Source organism: Paramisgurnus dabryanus, chromosome 6 (genome assembly GCF_030506205.2).
Source record: "Paramisgurnus dabryanus chromosome 6, PD_genome_1.1, whole genome shotgun sequence".
NCBI classification, from domain to species: Eukaryota; Metazoa; Chordata; class Actinopteri; order Cypriniformes; family Cobitidae; genus Paramisgurnus; species Paramisgurnus dabryanus.
This window is the reverse complement of record NC_133342.1, coordinates 25,776,424-25,798,006: the sequence shown is the minus strand read 5'-3', so window position 1 is coordinate 25,798,006 and position 21,583 is coordinate 25,776,424. Positions and strand designations below refer to the sequence as shown.

The following is a 21,583-nucleotide window of genomic DNA, read 5'->3' as shown; positions in this document are numbered from 1 at the left end:
AAGGTGACAGGAAAAGTTTGGGAAGACAGGATCACAGTATTAAACTCTAAAGTCTCTTACACAAGATATTTTTGAGAGTAAGCTTTGTCCGGATGCTCATCTAAAAAAGCCTGCCCCAAGGATTCTGAACTATCGCTGCGATCTCAACTCTAAAAATGCTGACTGTGTAAAGGTGTTTCGTGTGAAACGAGCAGGGAATTTTGACATGTAAGGAAAACCAGCATCAGTTCTTAAAGAAAGAGGGTACAAAGACAAATCCTGTGCAGTGCAGGAGCTTGAATCTAAAGATACATCTTTGTGTGCGTATGTGGGCATGTGAGTGTTTGCTTGCCTGGAGAAATCTGTCAACTTTGAAGCGAACCTTTGGCATCATTCAGCAAGTTTAGAGACTTTGACTTGAGAGAGACTGACTTGCTTACTTCTCAGCGTAGAGTGTGCCACGCTTTTTCTTTCAGGGATGAATGGAAGCTGAGACAACAGAGCTAAAGCCTGAAAAGCAGACACCTGTTGCTGTCGACACTCCTCACACACACTGTTTAAAAAAGGCGAGCTGGCTGGTGCTGGCAATTCCTCTTAAAAGGGAAATGACTGTAACTGCATGCCGTACAGAGATCCACATTCATTTCACAGGAGTGTCAAGAGGTTGTGAGAACTGACACGGTGCCCTTATATTTTTACAGTTTTTGGGCCATATTAATTTGGATCAATATTGTGAGCTTACAGCTTTTGGGATGCTTGTTGTCTGTGCAAGAACTGAGCATTGTTCCCTTTCTGCTGTTTTTGAAATGTCCATGTCCTATCATGATGGTTTCAACATCTGTGCTATCATGTGAAAGAGTCCAGGTTGTCTGCAAATTGATCTAGATTAAATAGATCATGATCTAGCTTTTTGTATTGTGAATTTGTGAATCCACTTGTTGGTTAATAAAAAGCTGTAATAGTGCTTTTGTTGTCCTTCTGGAGACCCGCACAAGGGCTGTGTGTATGGGTGTGTGGGGTTGCGATCATCTGCAGATGCAACATTTTTGGATCCCATATGAACTTTGGTCTTAAGTGACTACTGAACATAATCAACTAAACCACATGTGACCTGCTGATCAGAAGTGATGTATTTCAATGTATTCCTAACAAAACTCTTTTTTTTGTATCGCTTAAATCCGTTAAAAATGTTTGATTATTGTTGATAAATTGTTTATTTAATATTTATATGTAATTATTTTTAATTATGTTGCCATATGTTCTCTCTCAAAATATTGGTGGCATTTTGTCATATGCCTAGCTGTTTGTTGTTTTATTTATTTGCATTTGTTTGACGTTACGCCCAAACCACACCTATAAATAATGAACCTACTTCAAACCAACCCCTTATTGATTTGCGCCTGGCGCAAGAGTTATTTCTCCCGCCGGGAAAATAGCAACAGCGCCCAAGATCCGCCCACAAAGTCACTTGCGCATTGCACTTCACACTTGCGTTTCAGATCGTTAAAATAGGGCCCTATAAGCGACTTTGTTGCTGTGTGTCGCTTGTCTCTTTCAAAAGAGGCGTTTCTAAATCTGGTTGTCATAAACAAATGAAATGAGTAACATCCACTCCAGTAACTGACGAGAGACGGATGACGTGAACTCCACTGCTTCGTTCTCATTAGTAGTCGCTCCCGAAAGTCCCTTATAATTTGCATAAAGTTAAACATTTCTCAACTTTGTCACGCAACTGGACCCGCCCCCTCCAGTCGCCGGAAGTCGGCAAGCTTCCAATGAGAATGTGTTACTCTGGCTGCGTTTACATTTTGCATTAACATGCGATCTCGGTGATCCGTTCACGCAGATCCGATCATCCTTATATCAGGACACGGCGTGTTTACGTTTGTCCACATCAAAGTGGCTTTTGTATTCGGATGTGTGATCGGATACCGTGCGGGGAGGCGCGCTGGATGAATAGCTGTCAATCAAAATGGGTACAGCTGTCTTTAGCCACATGATTTAGGGTTTTCGCGCTAACCGCAATCCCGCATTGTACAGTGCTACTGAGAAGCCAACAACAGAGAATATTTTGCAACCCCAACAACCGTGATGTTCACATTTTAAGCGTTATATTTTTTAGCTTTAAAAGCCTTCTTTAAAAGCCTTATAGCGTCCGCACCGCGGATGAATGTTCTGTTTAACTTTACCTGAACTTGACTTTCACCCGCATGCTTTAAATCAACAACAAAATCCGTGTGAAACATGACCGACTCCACTGTTTTATTCTGCCTTAATAACGGGCTTTTGGCTCTGCCTGAACTTATATGTATATTTCTATTTTAACCATAAACTGTTGTTAGTTATGTTTCCTTGTAATAATATAATTTAATTAAAAGAGCTAACAATTTCCTGTTCATAGTGCGTAAGAAGTAATGTAATTTACAAACACATATAAGTAACCTTGCATAAAACCAACACTGACTAAATGTATTTGGTTAATGTTATTATGGCTTGTAAGTGTTTTAAAGTAACTTAAAATGTGTTAAATGAGACAGAAACAGCCGATTGACCAGAAAGAAGCGCAACTTTCACGTTGATTTGTCGCCATGGAAACTCAAACATTATAACGACGATCCTGAATTCTGCCATTAAATATTAAATCTCACTATGAATAGTTGTAACACATAACATATGCCTGAATAACTTAAATACAGTTAGCAGTGTTAAAATGATTTTGTATATCGATTTATTAAGATACTTTTAAGCGTAGCATTGCTCCACAAATATGAATTTATGCGTTTCTAGGGGTGGTGATAGCGCAGTGGATAAGACACACGCCTTTGGTGTGAAAGACCTGGGTTCGAATCCACTGTGACACACCATTGTGTCCCTGAGTAAGACACTTAACCCCTAGTTGCTCCAGAGGCGTGCGACCTCTGACATATATAGCAATTGTAAGTCGCTTTGGATAAAAGCGTCAGCTAAGTAAAAAAGTAAGTAAGTAAGTTTCTCACCTGCGCTCCATGACCCAACGTCCTTTATTTTTGACAGCTAAAAGTGAGAGGAGATAAGTGGGCGGGGTTTTGTGTGACGTTGACCTGTAAATGCAGATATGATGGCTGGATTGCATTTACATTACAATGAGATCCGATCACAAAGCGTCCTCGACTACCTCTGCATCAGGACACACAGATCGGATAACATTCCGATCACAGACGCGTTTACACTTGTCTTTTCAATGTGTATGTGGACAACATCCGGATACAGGTTGCATGTTAATGCCAAGTGTGAACGCAGCCTCTGCTATTGCTAGTCGCTTCTAGTCTGAATGCAGCTTTAGTTGTTAACTGGAATAACGTTAGCGCAATTTTACCACCAGGGACAACTGTTTAATATATGTATTTGCATTTGAATAAAGCTGTGTAACCGCTTTCGGACAGTTTTAATAAAACAACGCCTCTCCTTCTACGGGATAGTAAAGGAGGGGTCCATTGAATGAAAACTTCAGGATCTTGCCAAAAGTAGTAGGTCATTTCGAAAGGCTGCGACCTTCTAAGGACGTATTCTAATACTGATTGCATCACAGGAGCACGACATAAGGCTAGTAAGGCTGTCCCAATTCGAAGGATGCATAAAATGAAGCCTCAAACTGCTTCCTTATTTCTCTGCGCTTTTAAGGATAGAACAAATGGATCCTTAACAGCCGAGGCTATCCCAAGATTCTTTGTGCACCGTTATGGCTGATTATAACGGCTGGATAATGAAATAAAATAAACAAATAAAACATTTATTAAATAAAAGTGCGTATTTGCAGAACAAGTTTCTTGGACACTGTTTTAGTATTATAAGTTATGTTTTATATTAATATTATTCATTCTGTTTATGTTACGTATATTTCTAATGTTGATTTATTTGATATACTATACTGCAGGTTTAATCAACGTCAACGTGTCATATTTTCTAAAAATAAATTAATATTTTCTGATTCAGAAGTCAGAAACGTCTCTGCTGTGTCCTGCTGATAGGTGCGGTGGGTGCGTGCAGCAGGTGACGCAAATTATAGATCCTCCAAAGGTTAGACCATCTCATTTCAGTTCTCTTTGCAGACTTTAGAGGCTGCCACCTTCAAAGACCAGGTGCTCACCTTTTAAGATACTACTCGCCTACTATATAGTATGGATGTAGGCGGTTTTGGACGCAGTGAGTGTTTGGATCTTACAGAAACATATACAGTACCCTAACCCCAACCATAACCACAGGGAACTTTTAAAGTTTGAGGGCTTGACATAAACAACGCTATTGTCACGTAAACAGACTCGAAACACCAAGTATTTATTGAAAGCCACATTGGATAGCAAACAATTTCCTGGCAAAACATCTACAGTAGTTCCTTTAGATTTAATAGCTACTAGATTTCATCTACTGTATAAGCAGAATATGAACAAAAACAGCAGCATCACTTATGTTTGATTTTTGAAGCAGTCTGGCACCAATGTTTAAGAACCACAGTATATTTTATTCTCTGTCTGCTGGCATCCCTGCTATTCGAGACTATTTGATTTTATCTTGTTTAAAAAATATAAATGAGTGTGTGAAAGTGCGGCTTTTTACATGATAGATTCCATATAGCCTCAATGTACTGCAAATAAAATTACTGCAAGTGATTCATTTTAATCATTTTATTAGATCTACCATCCTACAATGGGCTTTCCACCTGCAGTATCTGTTATCGCTTTGGTTTCCCTCCTGGGTTTAAACACTTACTTGAGTGTAGAAACTCCATCAGGAGTGGTGGGTTTGTTGAAGCGCCTCATGTATTCATACATCTCGGGGAAGCTCTTCTTCATATAATCTTCAGCACTGCTCTCTCGAACTGTGCCAAAGCGAAACCCTAGAGACGGGTGATGGAGCTTAAAAAGAAGAATGAAAGGAGATTGAATCTATGAGAAAATATCGACATAATCATACAATGACCATATAACACAACATAAATGAACATTTGAGCATTTATCTCTATAAAAATACAATGTCTCACCTTGACATCATGAATTCCTGTCACCTCCTCAAAGGTCTTCTCCCCAACCATGACAGCTGCTAGGTTGGCTGTGTAACTGGACAAAACCAGCAGGCAAAATATGGCCCAAAGATTCATGAGGAACCGGCCTGTCCAGCACTTTGGTTTTTTACTGGCAACAGTCCGGCCAAACAAGATTGCGTAGCAGAGGTTCAAAGCGGATGAGTACGAGAAGACCCTGATGCGGTTACGTCCGTGCGGAGTCATGCCAAACGGACTGTTCCACTCGTACAGGGTGATGAAAAGCGCTGTAATATGCAATGACACAAAAATGCCCACCCACATGGACCAATGAAGGGGCCACATGAAGGCACCAATGGGTGCGGCCGTGTCCTTGCTGCGCACCAGGATTCCCAGACTGGTGGAGAAGAAAGGACTTGTGAAGTCTACCACTCTGCTTCGAGCAGAGTTGATGCTAAAACTGGTGACGGCCATATCAGCCACACCACTAAGCAGGTCGCCAACCAGCCCGGTCCATTTACCTCCTTTCCACGCCCCATACTTCCCATCGCCAACAATGTACAGGTCAAACTCGAAGTTCATGTCCTCAGCTAGCTTTTCCAGCAAGTCGATACAGTAGCCATAGCAGCATTTACGGATCTCAGTTGGCAGTGAACTGCTATTCGTCTGTTCCAGATCCCTAAACAGCTGATTGAGGACTGCAGAGTTGTTGGTTTGAGGGTCAAGGCACAGCTGCCCCGCCGGACATTGGCCCTCGTCGTCCACCTCCCGTGTGAATACAAACGGGTGCTCAACCAAGGTCACCACACGCAATCTGCTCCCTGCCACTGGGAGCCCTGCTTGCCAGCGGCCGCCTAATCTGATCCCCGGGCCCTCTTCCCGATGGCGTTGGTTCATGCCTGGCCACAGGCTCTGTTCCTCTACTTCCAGATGGCCCGACTGCCAGCTTGCCACGGTCACCCAACTGGGCTGACCTAAAGGATCCCGCTGTAGACTCCAGATGTGGTAATTCTGGGACGTAAGCACCCTGGAAGTGGAGCGCTGTACTTGCACCTGGCCTGTCAGGCCTGTGAAGGAAGTGTTTGACAGAAACCTGTGCACAGCAGAGACATATGCATTATAAGGGGAATAAATATACCTCCTGGTTAAAGCACAGACAGTGATAAGATGGCATAAGAAAAATATGTAAATGAGTCTTACACTATAAAAATTATACTAAGCAATTACCTTTAGAATTTATTACTAGTGCTGGGCAAAGATTAATCGTGATTAATCGCATACAAAATAAAATGATTTTTGGCATAATATATGAGTGTGTGCTGTGTGTAATTGTATTTAAGAAACATTTACATTCGTGTATGTATTTATATTTGTATATATTCTATATTATATATAAAAATATATATAAATAATATATTTATACAGTATATGTATATGTGTGGGGTTAAATATACATAATAATTACACACAGTACTCACACACATGTATTATGCAAAAAAAATCACTTTTATTTTGTATATGATAAATCGCGATTAATCTAAAACCTAAAAATATGTTCTATTCTGTTACCTGATGTAGTAAAGTTGGATTAGTCATATGCCATAATATGTCTTTGTTTCATACTGTTCAACTAATGATGATTTGGGTGTTTGTCACTTTCCTCAAAATCACTATGAGCAATAGGAGTGTTCCTAAAATTAGCATTCCTATCAGCAAGAGGCAATGCCACAGAAACTTTCACCAAAATGCACTGTGGGATTTTGTCTGTGGGATGATACCAGTAGGTAGTCAATAAACCTAAGCATTATAATTCTGTTGCACATTTGTGACCCTGTCTGTGAAATCCAGAAAAGTCTCATAAACTAACTATTATCATCAAAGTTTGACTTAAATCTTAACTTTACCCTGTTAATGTTAAAAATATGGAAGTAAGATTTTATCAGAATGTTCTTTACATTATGTAGGATGGGTTTACAGTATGTAGAAAACAATAAATCACAAAAAAATGTAATTCGACTATGGAGCGGTTTCCCGGACAGGGTTTAGATTAATCCAGGACTAGGCCTTAGTTATATTAGGACATTTAAGTAGTTTTAAAAAACAAACCATATAAAAACAATATAGGTGTGCATCTTGAGACAAAACAATGGCACTGATATATGTTAAGAAGTGTCAGTACAAGGTGTTTTAAAATTAGGACAGCTCAAACATGCATTTTTGTTTGAGACTAGGATAAGCCCTGTCCGGGATACCGCCCGTATAGGTCGCAATGCTGCTTGTACCAATATTTTTGTAATTTACATCAGTGGTTCTCAAACTTTTTCAGCATGCGGACCCCTTTGTGTACGGTGCATTGACTGCATTCCTTCGCGGCCCCCCCAAAGAAAATTTATGACAAAAAACAGTTCTAAAACTTCACATTTTAATTAAACAAAACATTACATTATACAAAGTAGTGCTGCCTTATTTTTTTTTAGGTTTAATTTCACAGAATTCATGATAAATTAATGTGTTTTATAAAATGTGATAAAACTGGGGCCCCCCTGGCACCATCTCGCGGCCCCCCTGGGGGCCCCGGACCCCAGTTTGAGAACCACTGATTTACATGTTACAGCATTAAGCAAATTTGCCTTAGGCTAACATTTTTTAATTATATAAAAAAATTCTTATAAAATGAATGTGTCACTTTATAAGAAATATACAGTAATATTTTGTTTGGTAAAATCGGAGATTTCCATATTTATTCCTCACTTATTCCTCGACTGACAAAGTACTTAAATTTTAGTATACAGCAAGAGAGCAGAATCAGAGCAAAATGGATATGGATGAGATATGAATCAATCTTGAATCATGAGTTCAGATCAGCTTTCAAAGGCAAAAGGACATAAGTGCAGGATTACGACCCGGGCAGCCATCCAGAGGCCGAATCACAGTAAATCTTTTGAACCAATATCCCGCATTTGACAGTCCGCGTCCTTAACATCAATAGGACAGCAAGTATAACCTTCTATTGAAGTGTAACAAATAAATAAATAAATAAAGCGGGATTTACAGATGAATAACACCCAATGTTACACTTAAATATATATCTGGACATAAAGTAGGTGATGCCGTTCCAAACACACTCGCACCGTTTTTATGGCTCTGCCTTGAATTAGTTTAAAAATCGATTTCTATCGATAAATCAGCTAGAGGTGTAAGTAGTCAAAGGGCTAGTGGGTGGTGTCTGGGTCACAGAGGAAAAATATAAAGAGGCTTATGATGTGTGGCTAAATGAGACTAAGCACTCTGTGTGACCTTAACAGCACACTTCCATTAAAATAGAACAGAGAGAAAAAAAAAGAAGAAAAATTGATTGGCCAAGTCGTTAATTTCTTTCCATAGCCTACGTTTGACCCATTGAAAATGCTTTCCATGTTTCATGTGAGAGCAGTTAAAGTCAGCGGATATTGTATAAGCAAAAGCGGGTTGTGTTTTTATATATGAAAACTACAGAATACAACTGTTGTGATTATTATTCAACCTCAGAAGACATTAGCATCTCTATGAAGCAATAATCACAATGTGTCATGTTTTTTCTGATTTTGTCAAAGAATGCGTTCAGACCTATTGCGTGCGTTCCTTCGCTGAACTCTCATTTCTCACAGCAAATATTACTTGAAATGGGGGATGGAGGATTTTTACACTGTGAGGTGAATATTAAAAATTGCAATACTGTATTCCACCCAGTCTCACATTTTATCATTTCTTGGAAAGTTTACTTATCTGAGCTAAGACTCATATAACAACGCAAGTTTAATCTTATATCTGGATGCGATTTTACTTCTTTCTAACTGTTAAAAAATCTCATTTGTGCAAGTGAGCAGATAGACAAGGCTTTTTCCAGTATACAGTGATAAGAGAGCTCTCACTTTTGGGGATTGATCGCACCCTGGGTCAATGCAGGCAGCCACAGCATCAGGTTTTTGATTTGTTTAGCAGTTATTATCTGTTAATTCCTCAAAGATAATTGCCTAACATTGGATGCACACCACAAGTACGCTATAAAATTGGCTGGGTTATTATTAACTCATGCTGGGACAAAACACTGGGTTAAAGGAACACGCTGACTTTCTTGGACATTAGCTTATTCACCGTATCCCCCATAGTTAGATAAGTCCATACATACCCTTTTCATCTCTGTGCGTGCCGTAGCTTTGTCTGACCCACCCACCGCTAGCCTAGCTTCAGCTAGCACACTGCTCCCAATAAGAAGCCGCCCAAATAGCAGTGCTTTGCCTTCTGAGAATATAGTTCCCAGTATGTATAGTGTTAAAAGATGGCCGTGTCTCATATGACCTTGTTATTTGTACACGGTGTGACTATAGACCGTTTCAGCAGTAACAACATAAACAAGCGGCTGTCGCGGTCCGCACGTAACTTCCGGTAAACTCCGGTAAGAATAAATAACAACAACGTTCTTTAAACGTAGTTTATTTATATAACAAGCAAAAAAACAACACATAGATTACCTAGGAAAACAAAACATTTGTTATTTTCGATGAGGCATTTGTTCAAGAGATCAGTTTAGTAACTAGTCAGACCATTAAAAAAACGAAACCGGAAGTAAGGTTCGGATCCAGACGTGTATCAGGTGCGTCCGATGAAACCGTCTATACAAATCACAGCATATAAATAGGAACATGTTGCCGTTATTTTGTCACTTTTTGGGAGCAGTATGCTAGCTGAAGCCATTTACTTCCAGTCTTTGTGCTAAGCTAAGCTAGCGGTGGGTGCGTCAGACAGAGTTACAGCACTCACGGAGATGAAAAAGGTATGTATGGATCTAACTCTTGCGGATACGGTGAATAAGCTAAAATCCCAAAAATTACCCAATGCTGGGTTGTTGTTACAGTATGCAACCATGGGTTAAAATATTCCAGCAGTTGGGTTAAAACAACCCAGCATTGAGTCAATATTAACACAGCACTGTGTTCGGTCTAATATTTACCCAGCATGTGTTAAAAATAACCCAGCCATTTTTTAGAGTTAAATATGTTTCGTTACACTCAATAAATGCTAGGTTATTTTTAACCCAGTGCTGGGTCAAAAGGACAAACCCAACATTTTGGGTTGTATTTGAATCAATGCTGGGTTGTTTTAAGCCATTTCTGGGTTAAATATAAACATGTTCTGGGTTAATTCAACACACGCCTGGCTGGGTTTGTCTCTTTATGACCCAACCAAGCATTTTTAGAGTGCATAATAAAGACACAATGAAAGTCATTAATTAAGTGTTTAACAAGCATGTCCCACATGTAATTTACTGGTGCATCTTCACATAAATGTGTCCTTTCGTTTTACATACAGTCTCTCTGACTAAACATGATCGACTGCCTTTTCATGGTACATGGCTACATAAATCATTTTGTTATTATGAAAGTGCTAAGACATATTGACAATAAGACTCTGGCAGACCCTCTGCTCTGAAAAGATGCTCAACATCAATACAGCACATCAATAAATAATGGCCCTTTGGCACAGAAAACAATATAAGATGGACTTTTAAAAACATTTCTTAATATATACAGCTTCCTTAACTTTCTGGTTGGGCTAGATTCTGTATAATTTTACAGATTGGTTTGCCTCTACAAGTAGTATTCATCTTATGTCTAATTGGACCAGCATTATGTAAATGTGTCCGAGGAGAACCGACTCTCCCTTGAGCCTGGTTTCTCCCAAGGTTTTTCTTCACTTTGACACTTGCTACTGTCACCTTTGGCTTGCTCACTGGGGGACCGCTGACATATAAGACTCATAGATTATACAGTATATAGTGACATTAAGCATATATATAATCATTAGCTTTGAAAATATACATAGGACTTATCCTGAAACATGTGCATACACACTGTCAGTGAATGTCACAACCCTCCCAGACACATCCAATGGCATAATAACAACAATGCATCAGGGTGAGAGGAAGTGGACAGGAGGTTTGTGAGCTCTTGACAATGGACCGGACACTGGCATTTATGACAGAAAAAAGCAGGCAGTCTTAATGCACAAATGTCCTATGCTGTTTTCTGCAGGTCAGTGAGAGAGCTATGAGGATAAAATGTGCGGTGCATAAAGGTGACACGAATGACATATACCCTGCTGAGAATATACATCATTGTGCAACTGCTTACCTGACTGTTTATGTAAATGCGCACAGAGGTATTATTTTGATTTAGGAGGTACAGATGTATTGAAAACGCCCCTGAGTCATTTAATTGCATTTTAACGTCCCCAGTGGCTCCATCAGAAAAAATAACTTTTAGATATGAAAGCATGCTGCGGCCAAGAAAGAATGTTCTTGTAACATAACGCTGGTGTCTGGAATACTAATATAGATATTTTTTCTTATAACAATCTGAATGTAAAATGTATTTGGTAACACTTTACAATAAGGTTGTATTAGTTCATGCATTACCTATCATGAAATAACAATGAACCACACTTCTACAGATCACGAAGTGACCATAATGCATCATGAAGTAACCTGACAATTTTACTGACATAAATTAACATTCATAAAAAGTATTAGATGCTAAAAACTACAGTATATTGCTAAATGTTAGCTAATGCATGTACTAATGTTAACAAATACAACCTTATCCTCCTAAGACCTGGATGTCCACAAACGTGGACATAATTTTTTTGTTATTTGCACCATAATACTTAATTCTGTGTAACTGGAACCTGTTGTACACAAACATGGACAAATACACTGCTTCATATTTAAAGAAAAATATTTGGTTATTATATTTATTGGTTCCCTTTCAGTCGGTCACTACGACGTCACGTCGTGACCGACGAATTGGGAACCGCTCCGCGGGTGACCTATCTACTTCGAGAAACTATAAAAACGCCAATGAACTTGGCATGCAGGTATTTGCATAATGCCGGCGCCGCCCCGCCAGGTGCGTATATAAGCCGCAGGTGCACAATACCAAATTAGCTTTTTGCTTCGAAGCCGGCAGACATCTGCTCTCGAGAAGCGTATACTGATCTTCGTAGATCCCTGTTCTTGGAGGAAAAAGATCTCAGCTTGCTGAAGTTGGTTGGGCAAAGACACCTCAGCGGAGGCTCGCAGTGTTTTCTCCACCCTTTTCTCTCTCTCTCTCTCTCTGTCTCTTTTAGGACTTGAGTTGAGTGAGTGCGTTTGCCTCTCCCTGTGTGTTTCACCAGCTCGCACAAAAAGAGTGATTTCCCTAAAAGAGCAGCACGTTTGAGCTTTGTGTCTTTTTAAAGACAGTCACTCATTCGTGTCACGGTCGGGTGCGTCTTTTTAAAGATGGCATTCCGCCCGTGTTCCGTTTCTGGATGCGGTGTGTTCATCGCTCCCCGGGATGGCCACGAGCGCTGTGTTTCGTGTCTGGGGCTCCAGCACGCAGAGGCAGCGTTGCGTGATAGTTCATGCTCCACTTGTGAGGGCATGACTATGGCGGATTTGCGGAGACGGGTGTCGTTTCTCCGGGAACGGCGCCCGCCTTCCAAGTCTGGTGCTGCTAAGGGCGCAGCTACCAAACTTGCGAAGGATGACCTCCGTATAACGGTGCTGGGTCGGTCTGCTGGTTCGTCCAGCAGCTCCCAGCGCCCTGATCCGTTGCCAGCGGAGGTCCCGATGGAGACGAGCGGCCCGTGTTCTACGGTGTCCTCGCGCTCTGTCGAGCCTCCACCGGACGCGATGTCCACCGTAACGTCGGAGGGGGGGTTGTCAGCCTCGGACGTCGATCCAGATCCGCTCCCGCCTTCGGGTCGGGTTGCGGGTCCTGCGTTCGACCCCGAGATGGCAGCCATGCTCGCTCGGGCGGCGGCGGCGGTCGGCTTGGAGTGGACTGAACCTCCCCCACCTGAACCGTCCCGCCTCGATGATTGGTACTTCGGGGGTGCCAGGGCTTCTCAGTCCTCGCCCCCGGTGCCCTTCTTCCCCGAGGTACATGAAGAGCTGACGCGGTCGTGGAAAACCCCGTTTTCCGCCCGGAACCGGCCGTTTCAGCCTTCACCCCTCACCTCTCTCGAGGGTGGAGATGCCAGGGGGTATACTGGTATCCCGTCAGTGGAGCGGCCGGTCGCGATGCAGTTGTGTCCGGCCGGTGTCGCTTCCTCCTGGCGGGACCAGCCTACTCTCCCCTCACGGGCTTGTAAGCAGTCTTCGGCGCTGACCGGTGCTGCTTACAAAGCTTGTGGGGAGGCAGCCTCTGCCCTGCATGCCATGGCATTGCTGCAGGTTCATCAGGCTAAGGCTCTGAGGGACCTGCACGCGGGAGGTCACGACTCGGCGGAGTTCTCTGAACTGCGTGCGGCCACTGATCTGGCGCTTCGTGCGACCAAGGTCACCGCACGCGCCGTCGGGCGTGCGATGTCTACCCTGGTAGTCCAGGAACGCCATCTCTGGCTGTGTCTGGCGGACATGAAGGATGCTGATAAAACCCGGCTCCTGAATGCTCCGGTTTCCCAGACCGGCCTGTTCGGCGAGACGGTCGAGGAGTTTGCGCAGCAATTCTCCGCGGCCAAGAAGCAGACTGAGGCCATAGCTCAAATCATGCCACGTCGGAAGCGTCCTGCGCCTGCCCCATCCACGTCGGCGCCTCAGCCTGCTCCTCGCCGAGGGCGTCCTGCGGCGGCCGCCTCCGTTCCTCCCCGGGGCTCTTCTAAGAAGCGAGGAACCGGTCGTCAGCAGCCCGCCCCGCCCGCTCAGCCCGCTCCGAAGGGTGGAAAGAGGAGATCGAAGCGGCCCTGAGACGGGCGACCTAGAGATGGAGGGGATCGCTCTTCGGGAGATGGTGAAGGCACCACTCCCCCCACCGGAGGAGGGCCGGTTGGGGAATCTTTTGTTTCATTTTTCTGTTCCGCCGACTTTTTAGTCGGCACCCACAAATTCACAAAAAGAGCGAATTCCACTTCCATCTCTAGGTCTTCAGATGAGCGCCGGAGATACGAGCGGGCTCATAACCCCCCCTCGTTCTCCGACTCATCAGAGGAGAACGAGAGCGGCGCTCGGGCTCATAACCCCTCCGCGCTCTCCAACTTCTCAGGCGGTAGGAGACAGCTACGGGCTCATAACCCATCGTCTCCCTCCTCCTTCGCCAGAGGGTGCATCGAGTGGCGAGAGGTGTCTTCAGCAGAGCCTCCCTTACTCAACCACCCAGCAACGGACTCAGGTGAGTGTTATCACACACAACACTGCTGTCGGTGCGGCCGTTACGCACACACCGGCGATCACCTCCGTTGCGCCCGCCGCGGGTACACCGATCGTGCCTTTAGTCCCCCTCGCACGGTGTCTGGGGGCGTGGAAACAGCTTCCCAGCCCGTCGCGTTGGCTTTTACGCACGATTCGTCTCGGCTATGCGATCCAATTTGCCCGGCGTCCCCCCAAATTCTCCGGCGTTCGTTTCACTACGGTGAGAGCTGCCGATGCGCACGTCCTCCGTGCGGAGATCGCTGTCTTATTGGCGAAAGACGCGATCCAGCCGGTCCCTCCAGCCGAGATGAGGTCGGGGTTTTACAGCCCTTACTTTATTGTACCCAAGAAAAGCGGCGGCTTGCGACCGATCCTGGACCTGCGTTCGCTGAACCGTGCACTTCACAGAATGCCGTTCAAGATGCTGACGCCCAAACGCATATTTCCATGCATTCGTCCAAACGATTGGTTCGCATCTATCGACCTGAAGGACGCGTACTTCCACGTATCGATTCTCCCCCGGCACAGGCCGTTTCTCCGCTTTGCGTTCGAGGGGCGAGCATACCAGTACAAAGTCCTCCCATTCGGGCTCTCTCTGTCTCCCCGTGTATTCACCAAAGTAGTGGAGGGGGCTTTAAAACCCCTGAGAGAGAGAGGTGTGCGCATTCTCGCGTATCTGGACGATTGGCTAATAATAGCTCAAACACGTCAGACGCTGTGCGATCACAGAGATTTAACTTTGAAACACCTCGCTCGTTTGGGTCTTCGGGTCAACTGGGAAAAGAGCAAGCTTTGCCCCGTGCAGAGAATCTCTTTTCTCGGTATGGAACTGGACTCGATCGATTTGACAGCTCGTCTAACAGAAGCGCGTGTACAGTCGATTCTGACTTGCCTGAATACATTCAAGAGCAAGAGCGCGGTCCCGCTGAAACAATTTCAGAAGCTTTTGGGGCATATGGCAGCAGCCGCAGCTGTAACTCCGCTCGGACTGCTCCATATGCGACCGCTTCAGCATTGGCTTCACGATCGAGTCCCGAGGAGAGCGTGGCTGCGCGGCACTCACCGTGTTGTCATTACACCTGCGTGTCGTCGCACTTTCACTCCGTGGTCAGACCGTGCGTTTCTCCGAGCCGGTGTGCCTCTGAGACAGGTCTCCAGGCATGCAATAGTATGCACAGATGCTTCGGACACGGGGTGGGGGGCCACGTACGATGGGCTTGCGGCTTCGGGGGTCTGGACGGCACCCCAGCTGCATTGGCACATAAATTGCCGAGAAATGTGGGCTGTATATCTTGCGCTCGTCCGTTTCAGCAACGAGTTACAGGGCAAAGATGTATTAGTTCGCACAGACAACACTGCGACCGTGGCGTACATCAATCGTCAAGGCGGTTTACGCTCGCGTCACCTGTCGCATCTCGCCCGTCATCTCCTCACTTGGAGTCAGAAGAATTTGAGGTCTCTTCGTGCCATTTACATCCCGGGCACGCTCAATGTAGAGGCGGATGCGCTCTCTCGGGCTGCGCGTCCCGGCGAATGGCGACTCCACCCCATTGCGGTTCAGCAGATTTGGAGACGTTTCGGCAAAGCGCAGATAGATCTGTTTGCTTCCCCAGAGACGACCCATTGTCGCCTGTTCTATTCACTAGCCGACGACTCGCTCGGCGTGGATGCATTGGCACACAGCTGGCCGCGAAACATGCGCAAATACGCGTTCCCTCCGGTGAGCCTCATTGCGCAAACCCTATGCAAAATCCGGGAGGACGAGGAGAGCGTGCTGTTGGTGGCACCGTATTGGACAACCAGGAGTTGGTTTCCAGAACTCTCTCTCCTCGCGACAGCCCCTCCTTGGAAGATTCCCCTGAGGAAGGACCTTCTTTCTCAACAAGAGGGCACATTATGGCACCCGCGCCCCGACCTGTGGAACCTCCATGTGTGGTCTCTGGACGGGGCACGGAGGATTTGAGTGATTTACCGCAAGAGGTATCTAACACTATTGCTGCAGCGCGAGCGCCGTCTACGAGACAGGCTTACGCGCTTAAATGGAACCTGTTTGTCGACTGGTGTTCTTCCCAAAGTGAAAACCCCCGAGAATGCCCGATTAGTGTTGTGCTTTTATATCTCCAGCGCCGTTTGGAGAATAGGCTGTCACCATCCACTATTAAAGTCGATATCGCTGCGATATCAGCTCACCATTCACCCGTAAACGGTAGAACAGTGGGTCAGCACGACCTGGTCATTAGATTTCTCAGAGGCGCTCGAAGACTGAATCCTTCGCGTCCTCCCTCTATTCCTCCTTGGGACCTGTCCTTGGTGCTGAAATCACTCCAGGAAGCCCCATTTGAGCCTCTGCATAGTGTGAGTGTTAAATTTCTTACTATGAAAACATTAACTCTCCTTGCTTTGGCTTCTGTTAAGAGGATAGGGGATATTCATGCATTTTCGGTCGACGAATCGTGCCTTCAGTTCGGGCCGGCTGCATCCAGCGTAACACTGAGACCCCGGCCCGGCTTTGTGCCCAAAGTTCCCACCACTCCTTTCAGAGATCAAGTGGTGAACCTCCAAGCGCTGCCTTTGGAGGAGGCAGACCCAGCCATGGCTTTGTTATGCCCTGTTCGTGCACTACGTGTGTATATAGACAGGACGCAAAGTTTTAGGACCTCAGATCAGCTCTTTGTTTGTTACGGTGGTCAGCAGAAAGGAAAAGCTGTCACCAAGCAGAGGATGTCCCATTGGATTGTGGATACTATAGCCCTTGCATATCAAAAGCAGAATGTGCCTTGTCCATTTAATTTACGTGCTCACTCTACACGCAGTGTGGCATCATCTTGGGCACTGGCTCGCGGTTCCTCGCTAACAGATATTTGTAGAGCTGCAGGCTGGGCGACACCTAATACGTTCACAAGATTCTATAGTGTTCGTGTCGAACCGGTTTCCACTCGGGTTCTTTCTACTAACTAGTTAAGAATGCCGGGGGTCGGCTCGTGTGTCGGCTTGGAGCCTCTATTTTGGTGCTGCACATCTGCACCAATATGGAAGGCCATCGGGGCAAAAACGTCTAAAAAACTGTTTTTGCCTCTCCTCCACCGCCCTGATAGCTGGTGTTGCGGAGCATCCGCTGTCAACCTATCACTGCTGTATTTTCTGTAAACCTGTGTAGGCTAGGCGTCCACATTTGTCCCCTACGTGGGGTTCATTTGTGTGTATACTCCGTGGGGTACTAATCCTCCACGTTTTCCTTAGCAGAGCCTGCTTTGCATCTCTCTGCATACTATGTTTTGTTCAGAGACTTTATGAGCAACCTATCGGTTGTTTCATATTTTTATGTCATCCATTCAACCTTCTTAGGGGATGGCTTCCGCAGTGTTCTAGCTCCGCTCAGTTTAGACGCTTCCCCAGTTCGCTGCTTCACTATCGTGGGTTAAGGAACAGGTAGTGACCGGCCTTCTGCATTTCGCCTTAGGTTCCGCCCCCTATGTGGAGGGCGGAGGGCTTTTACAGACACTGGAAGGGTTCAGCTGCAGTGGCGTTTTGGTAGGGATTCCCAATTCGTCGGTCACGACGTGACGTCGTAGTGACCGACTGAAAGGGAACGTCTCGGTTACGTATGTAACCCTCGTTCCCTGAAGGAAGGGAACGGAGACGTCACGTCCCGTCGCCACAGTTTGCTGTTCCATTGCTGTTTTCAGGCCGGGCACTGCTGCTCGGCTTCTCAGCAATAATATAGCTAATTTGGTATTGTGCACCTGCGGCTTATATACGCACCTGGCGGGGCGGCGCCGGCATTATGCAAATACCTGCATGCCAAGTTCATTGGCGTTTTTATAGTTTCTCGAAGTAGATAGGTCACCCGCGGAGCGGTTCCCAATTCGTCGGTCACGACGTGACGTCTCCGTTCCCTTCCTTCAGGGAACGAGGGTTACATACGTAACCGAGACGTTCTTCCTAACCCCAAAATAGCTGGTAAAAAAAGACAAACCAAAGTTCTTAGGAGGTTAATGTAAAGTATTACCATGTATTTACTGTGTCTACCCACACCAACAACTGCTGATTTGGCTTGAAACGACTGCACCGTGTGCACAACTGACAAAAAATCTGTGCTTATGAAATATGAAATTTTAAAACTGACAGCCTGTAGACCATGTGAGGAAGTTACTAACAATAACTACCAAGAAAGCATACAGTAGATGCTGTAGTTACTTTAAGGTGAATATGTTTTACTGTATGAAATGATTAGGAGAAATATTCATATGAAAAAGCATAAAAAGATTTATAATGGATATCTAATGATAGTCCCTTAATAGCTAATTTAATCATTTATTGAGTCATTTAATAGGTAAGCCATTAGTGGTGACATTATACATCTGCTCACTGCATCCCTAAATTGATTCTTGATGTCTCGGAGAGAGACGTTGCTTTAAATATTTGTTTTGCATTTAAGCTGCACACAATCATGTACCAACAACACTCTAAAATAAAAGGTACAAAAGTTGTCATTGGGATGGTATCTGTAAGAATGATCCGGTAACACTTTACTTGAAGGGGTGTTCTTAAGACTGACATGACACCTTATATAATCATGACATGACACGTGTCGTGAACATGTAGGAGATTTTATGCATGTTTATGACAACTGTCATTAAGTGTCATTTGTTCAATTATGTCATTTTTAATGCAAAGATGACATTGTTTGAGATTTTTTGAGAACTTGACATTAACCATTTTGAATATCATAACTCGTCATGACAACTTGACATTACCAAGACAACATAACTGACCATTTTTATCAGTGATACAAATTTAATTGGTCATTATAATGTCATTGAGTGTTAATACTCTGTTATATAGTTTTATAACAGCATTATGAATATTTTTCTTGACCTCAACTACAGTGGTACAAATATAATTTGTCATTAAAATGTCATTAAGTGTTAATACCCTGTCAAATAATTTTATAACAGTGCCATAAATATTCTTGTTTTTTTTAAGTTTACTCCATGTGTTTAACAAATAAAATCAATCAACCAATAATAATAATAATAATAATACAGTGTTTCCCATGGAATTTGGGGAGACTGTGGTGGTGATGACGTCACCCGCTTATTAGCATATATATGACGTCATCATGTTGTGTTTGAGTTTGATCTAGTGTTGGCACCTGAAATAGGTTTCACTTCTACTCTTTGATCTGTATCTGTATTTGATCTGTATTATATATCAAATTATATTTTAAGCCGAATTAAGCTGTTTTAAATGGTGAAATAAAAATGTAAATGGGAATCATGAAAATTCTATTTGTGGGGGCCAGTGTTGATTCTGTGGTGGGCCACCACAAATAAATCAATGTATGGGAAACACTGTAATAATAATAATAAAAATAATAATAATAATAATAATAATAATAGTTACAATTTATAAAATTAATTTTTTATTGTATTTGGAGACTGATTCACCTAAAATTAAATGAAAACAGTACAATAATTAATTATTAATAATTAATTAAATGTTCTGTTATTTTTTTATGTCAGAAAACTTTAGTATCCTCTGTGTGGGAAAGAACAAGTTCTGTTAGTTTGATTAGTTTGATTCTGTTATTGTTAGATTGTGCACTTACATGAAGTTAAGAATAATCTTTTGCATTTTGTTATGGTATTTAAAATAATTTGACACAGTATTAACACTTAATGACATTTAAATGACAGTTTAATGTATGTTAACCCATAAAGCTAGGTAGTTTCTTAAATTTGATAATTATTCTGCTGTGTCATGTTTATGACAGATTTATGACAAGCTATAATGTATTGGTTTATGTCAAGTAGTCATAACAAAGACATAGCAAAGACATTTCAAACAATGTCATCTTTACATTAAAAATGACATAATTGAACAAATGATGACACTTAATGACAGCTGTCATAAATGTGCATAAAATCTCCTTCTTGTTCATGACATGTGCCACGTCAGTCTTATGAATAGGGCTGGGTATTGGCAAGGGCCTCACGATAGGATACGTATCACAATACATGGGCACGATACAATACGTTGCATGTTACAATACATTGCAATGCTTTTTTTCTTTTTTTAATCAAAAATGTAAAAAAAGAGCTGATTTTTTAAAAACTTTTTTTAAAGCCAAAGTGCATCTACACGAAAGCTGCATGTGTTTTTCCATTTTTTCCACTCCCGCTAACTTCTGAGATATTGGGCGTATATGACAGACAACTGGACAGCGACAACTACAGCAGCAGCGGAGGAGGTTGTTTGATGCACACAGAGGAATTATAAAATTTAAAAAATACCCATAGTAGAGAATGAAATATCGATAACATGATCGTGGAAAAAAGTATCACGATAGTCAGCTGTATTGATATTTTGGCACAGCCCTACTTGTGAACACCCCTTCAAGTAAAGTGTTACCAAAGATCCTAATATGTACCATTTTAGTACAGATGTGTACCTTTGATGTACCAGTATGCACCTCTAAGGTACCAATGTGTAGCTTTCAGGTACCAATATGAACATTTTAGGTACAAAAGTGTACTTTTTGAAAATGTACCACCCCAGTGACAACTTTGCAACATGATCTCACAAAGTTCCGTGGGATAGTCACGGAATTTTTTGCTCATTTTTCCGTGGCATTCTCACGGATCTCCGCATATTTCCGTGGCCCTGCCACGGACTTTCTTTTCCGTGGCATTCTCACGGATTGGTTACTCAACTGCTTTTTCCTATTTTCAAACCATTGTCGCTTCGGTTTAGGGTTAGATTTGGTGTTTGCGTTAGTATGTCACTTTAAGTATGGGTTTATACTATTTTTTCTGATGTATTCTTTTATATTTTCTAAACTTTAATCAATTGTCGCCTGGTGTTGGGGTTAGAGTTGGGTTTGGGTAGGGATGTCATTTTATGTAAATCTAACCCTAAACCGAAGCGACAATGGTAAGAAAATAGGACAAAACAGTTGAGTAACCAATCCGTGAGAATGCCACGGAAAAGAAAGTCCGTGGCAGGGCCACGGAAATATGAGGAGATCCGTGAGAATGCCACGGAAAAATTAGCAAAAAATTCCGTGACTGTGCCACGGAAATTCGTGAGATCAGGTTGCAACTTTTGTACCTTCTTGTATACCTTTTTCTGAACGTGAAGAAACAACTGAAAACACACCTTGTACTAACCTCTAACTGTCAACTTTCCCAGTCTTACTCTGTTTACTTAAAAAACTTTTTATCTTTTACTCTATATTCTTTATGTTGTTCATCTTTCCTAGCTTCAACTCCTGTTTATAAACATGGTATTGGAGATTACACTTATTCGTAGCTCTCTGACAAAATGTTAAATGCTCCCTTTATAATTCGCTTTAGGTAAAAGCTTCTGCTAAATGA

At 43.2% G+C, this 21,583-nt stretch overlaps 1 protein-coding gene across 1 annotated transcript in view; it reads right to left on the bottom strand.

Moving 5' to 3' along the window:
• Positions 1 to 21,583, bottom strand: part of grin3ba (glutamate receptor, ionotropic, N-methyl-D-aspartate 3Ba) — a 70,725-nt gene that overhangs the window by 24,102 nt on the left and 25,040 nt on the right. The window contains exons 3-4 of the mRNA XM_065276351.2: positions 4,997 to 6,089; positions 4,726 to 4,871 (exon numbers count right to left, since the gene is read on the bottom strand). Of these exons, the coding sequence (XP_065132423.1) occupies positions 4,726 to 4,871; positions 4,997 to 6,089 (1,239 nt within the window). The remainder of the gene's footprint in view (positions 1 to 4,725; positions 4,872 to 4,996; positions 6,090 to 21,583) is intronic.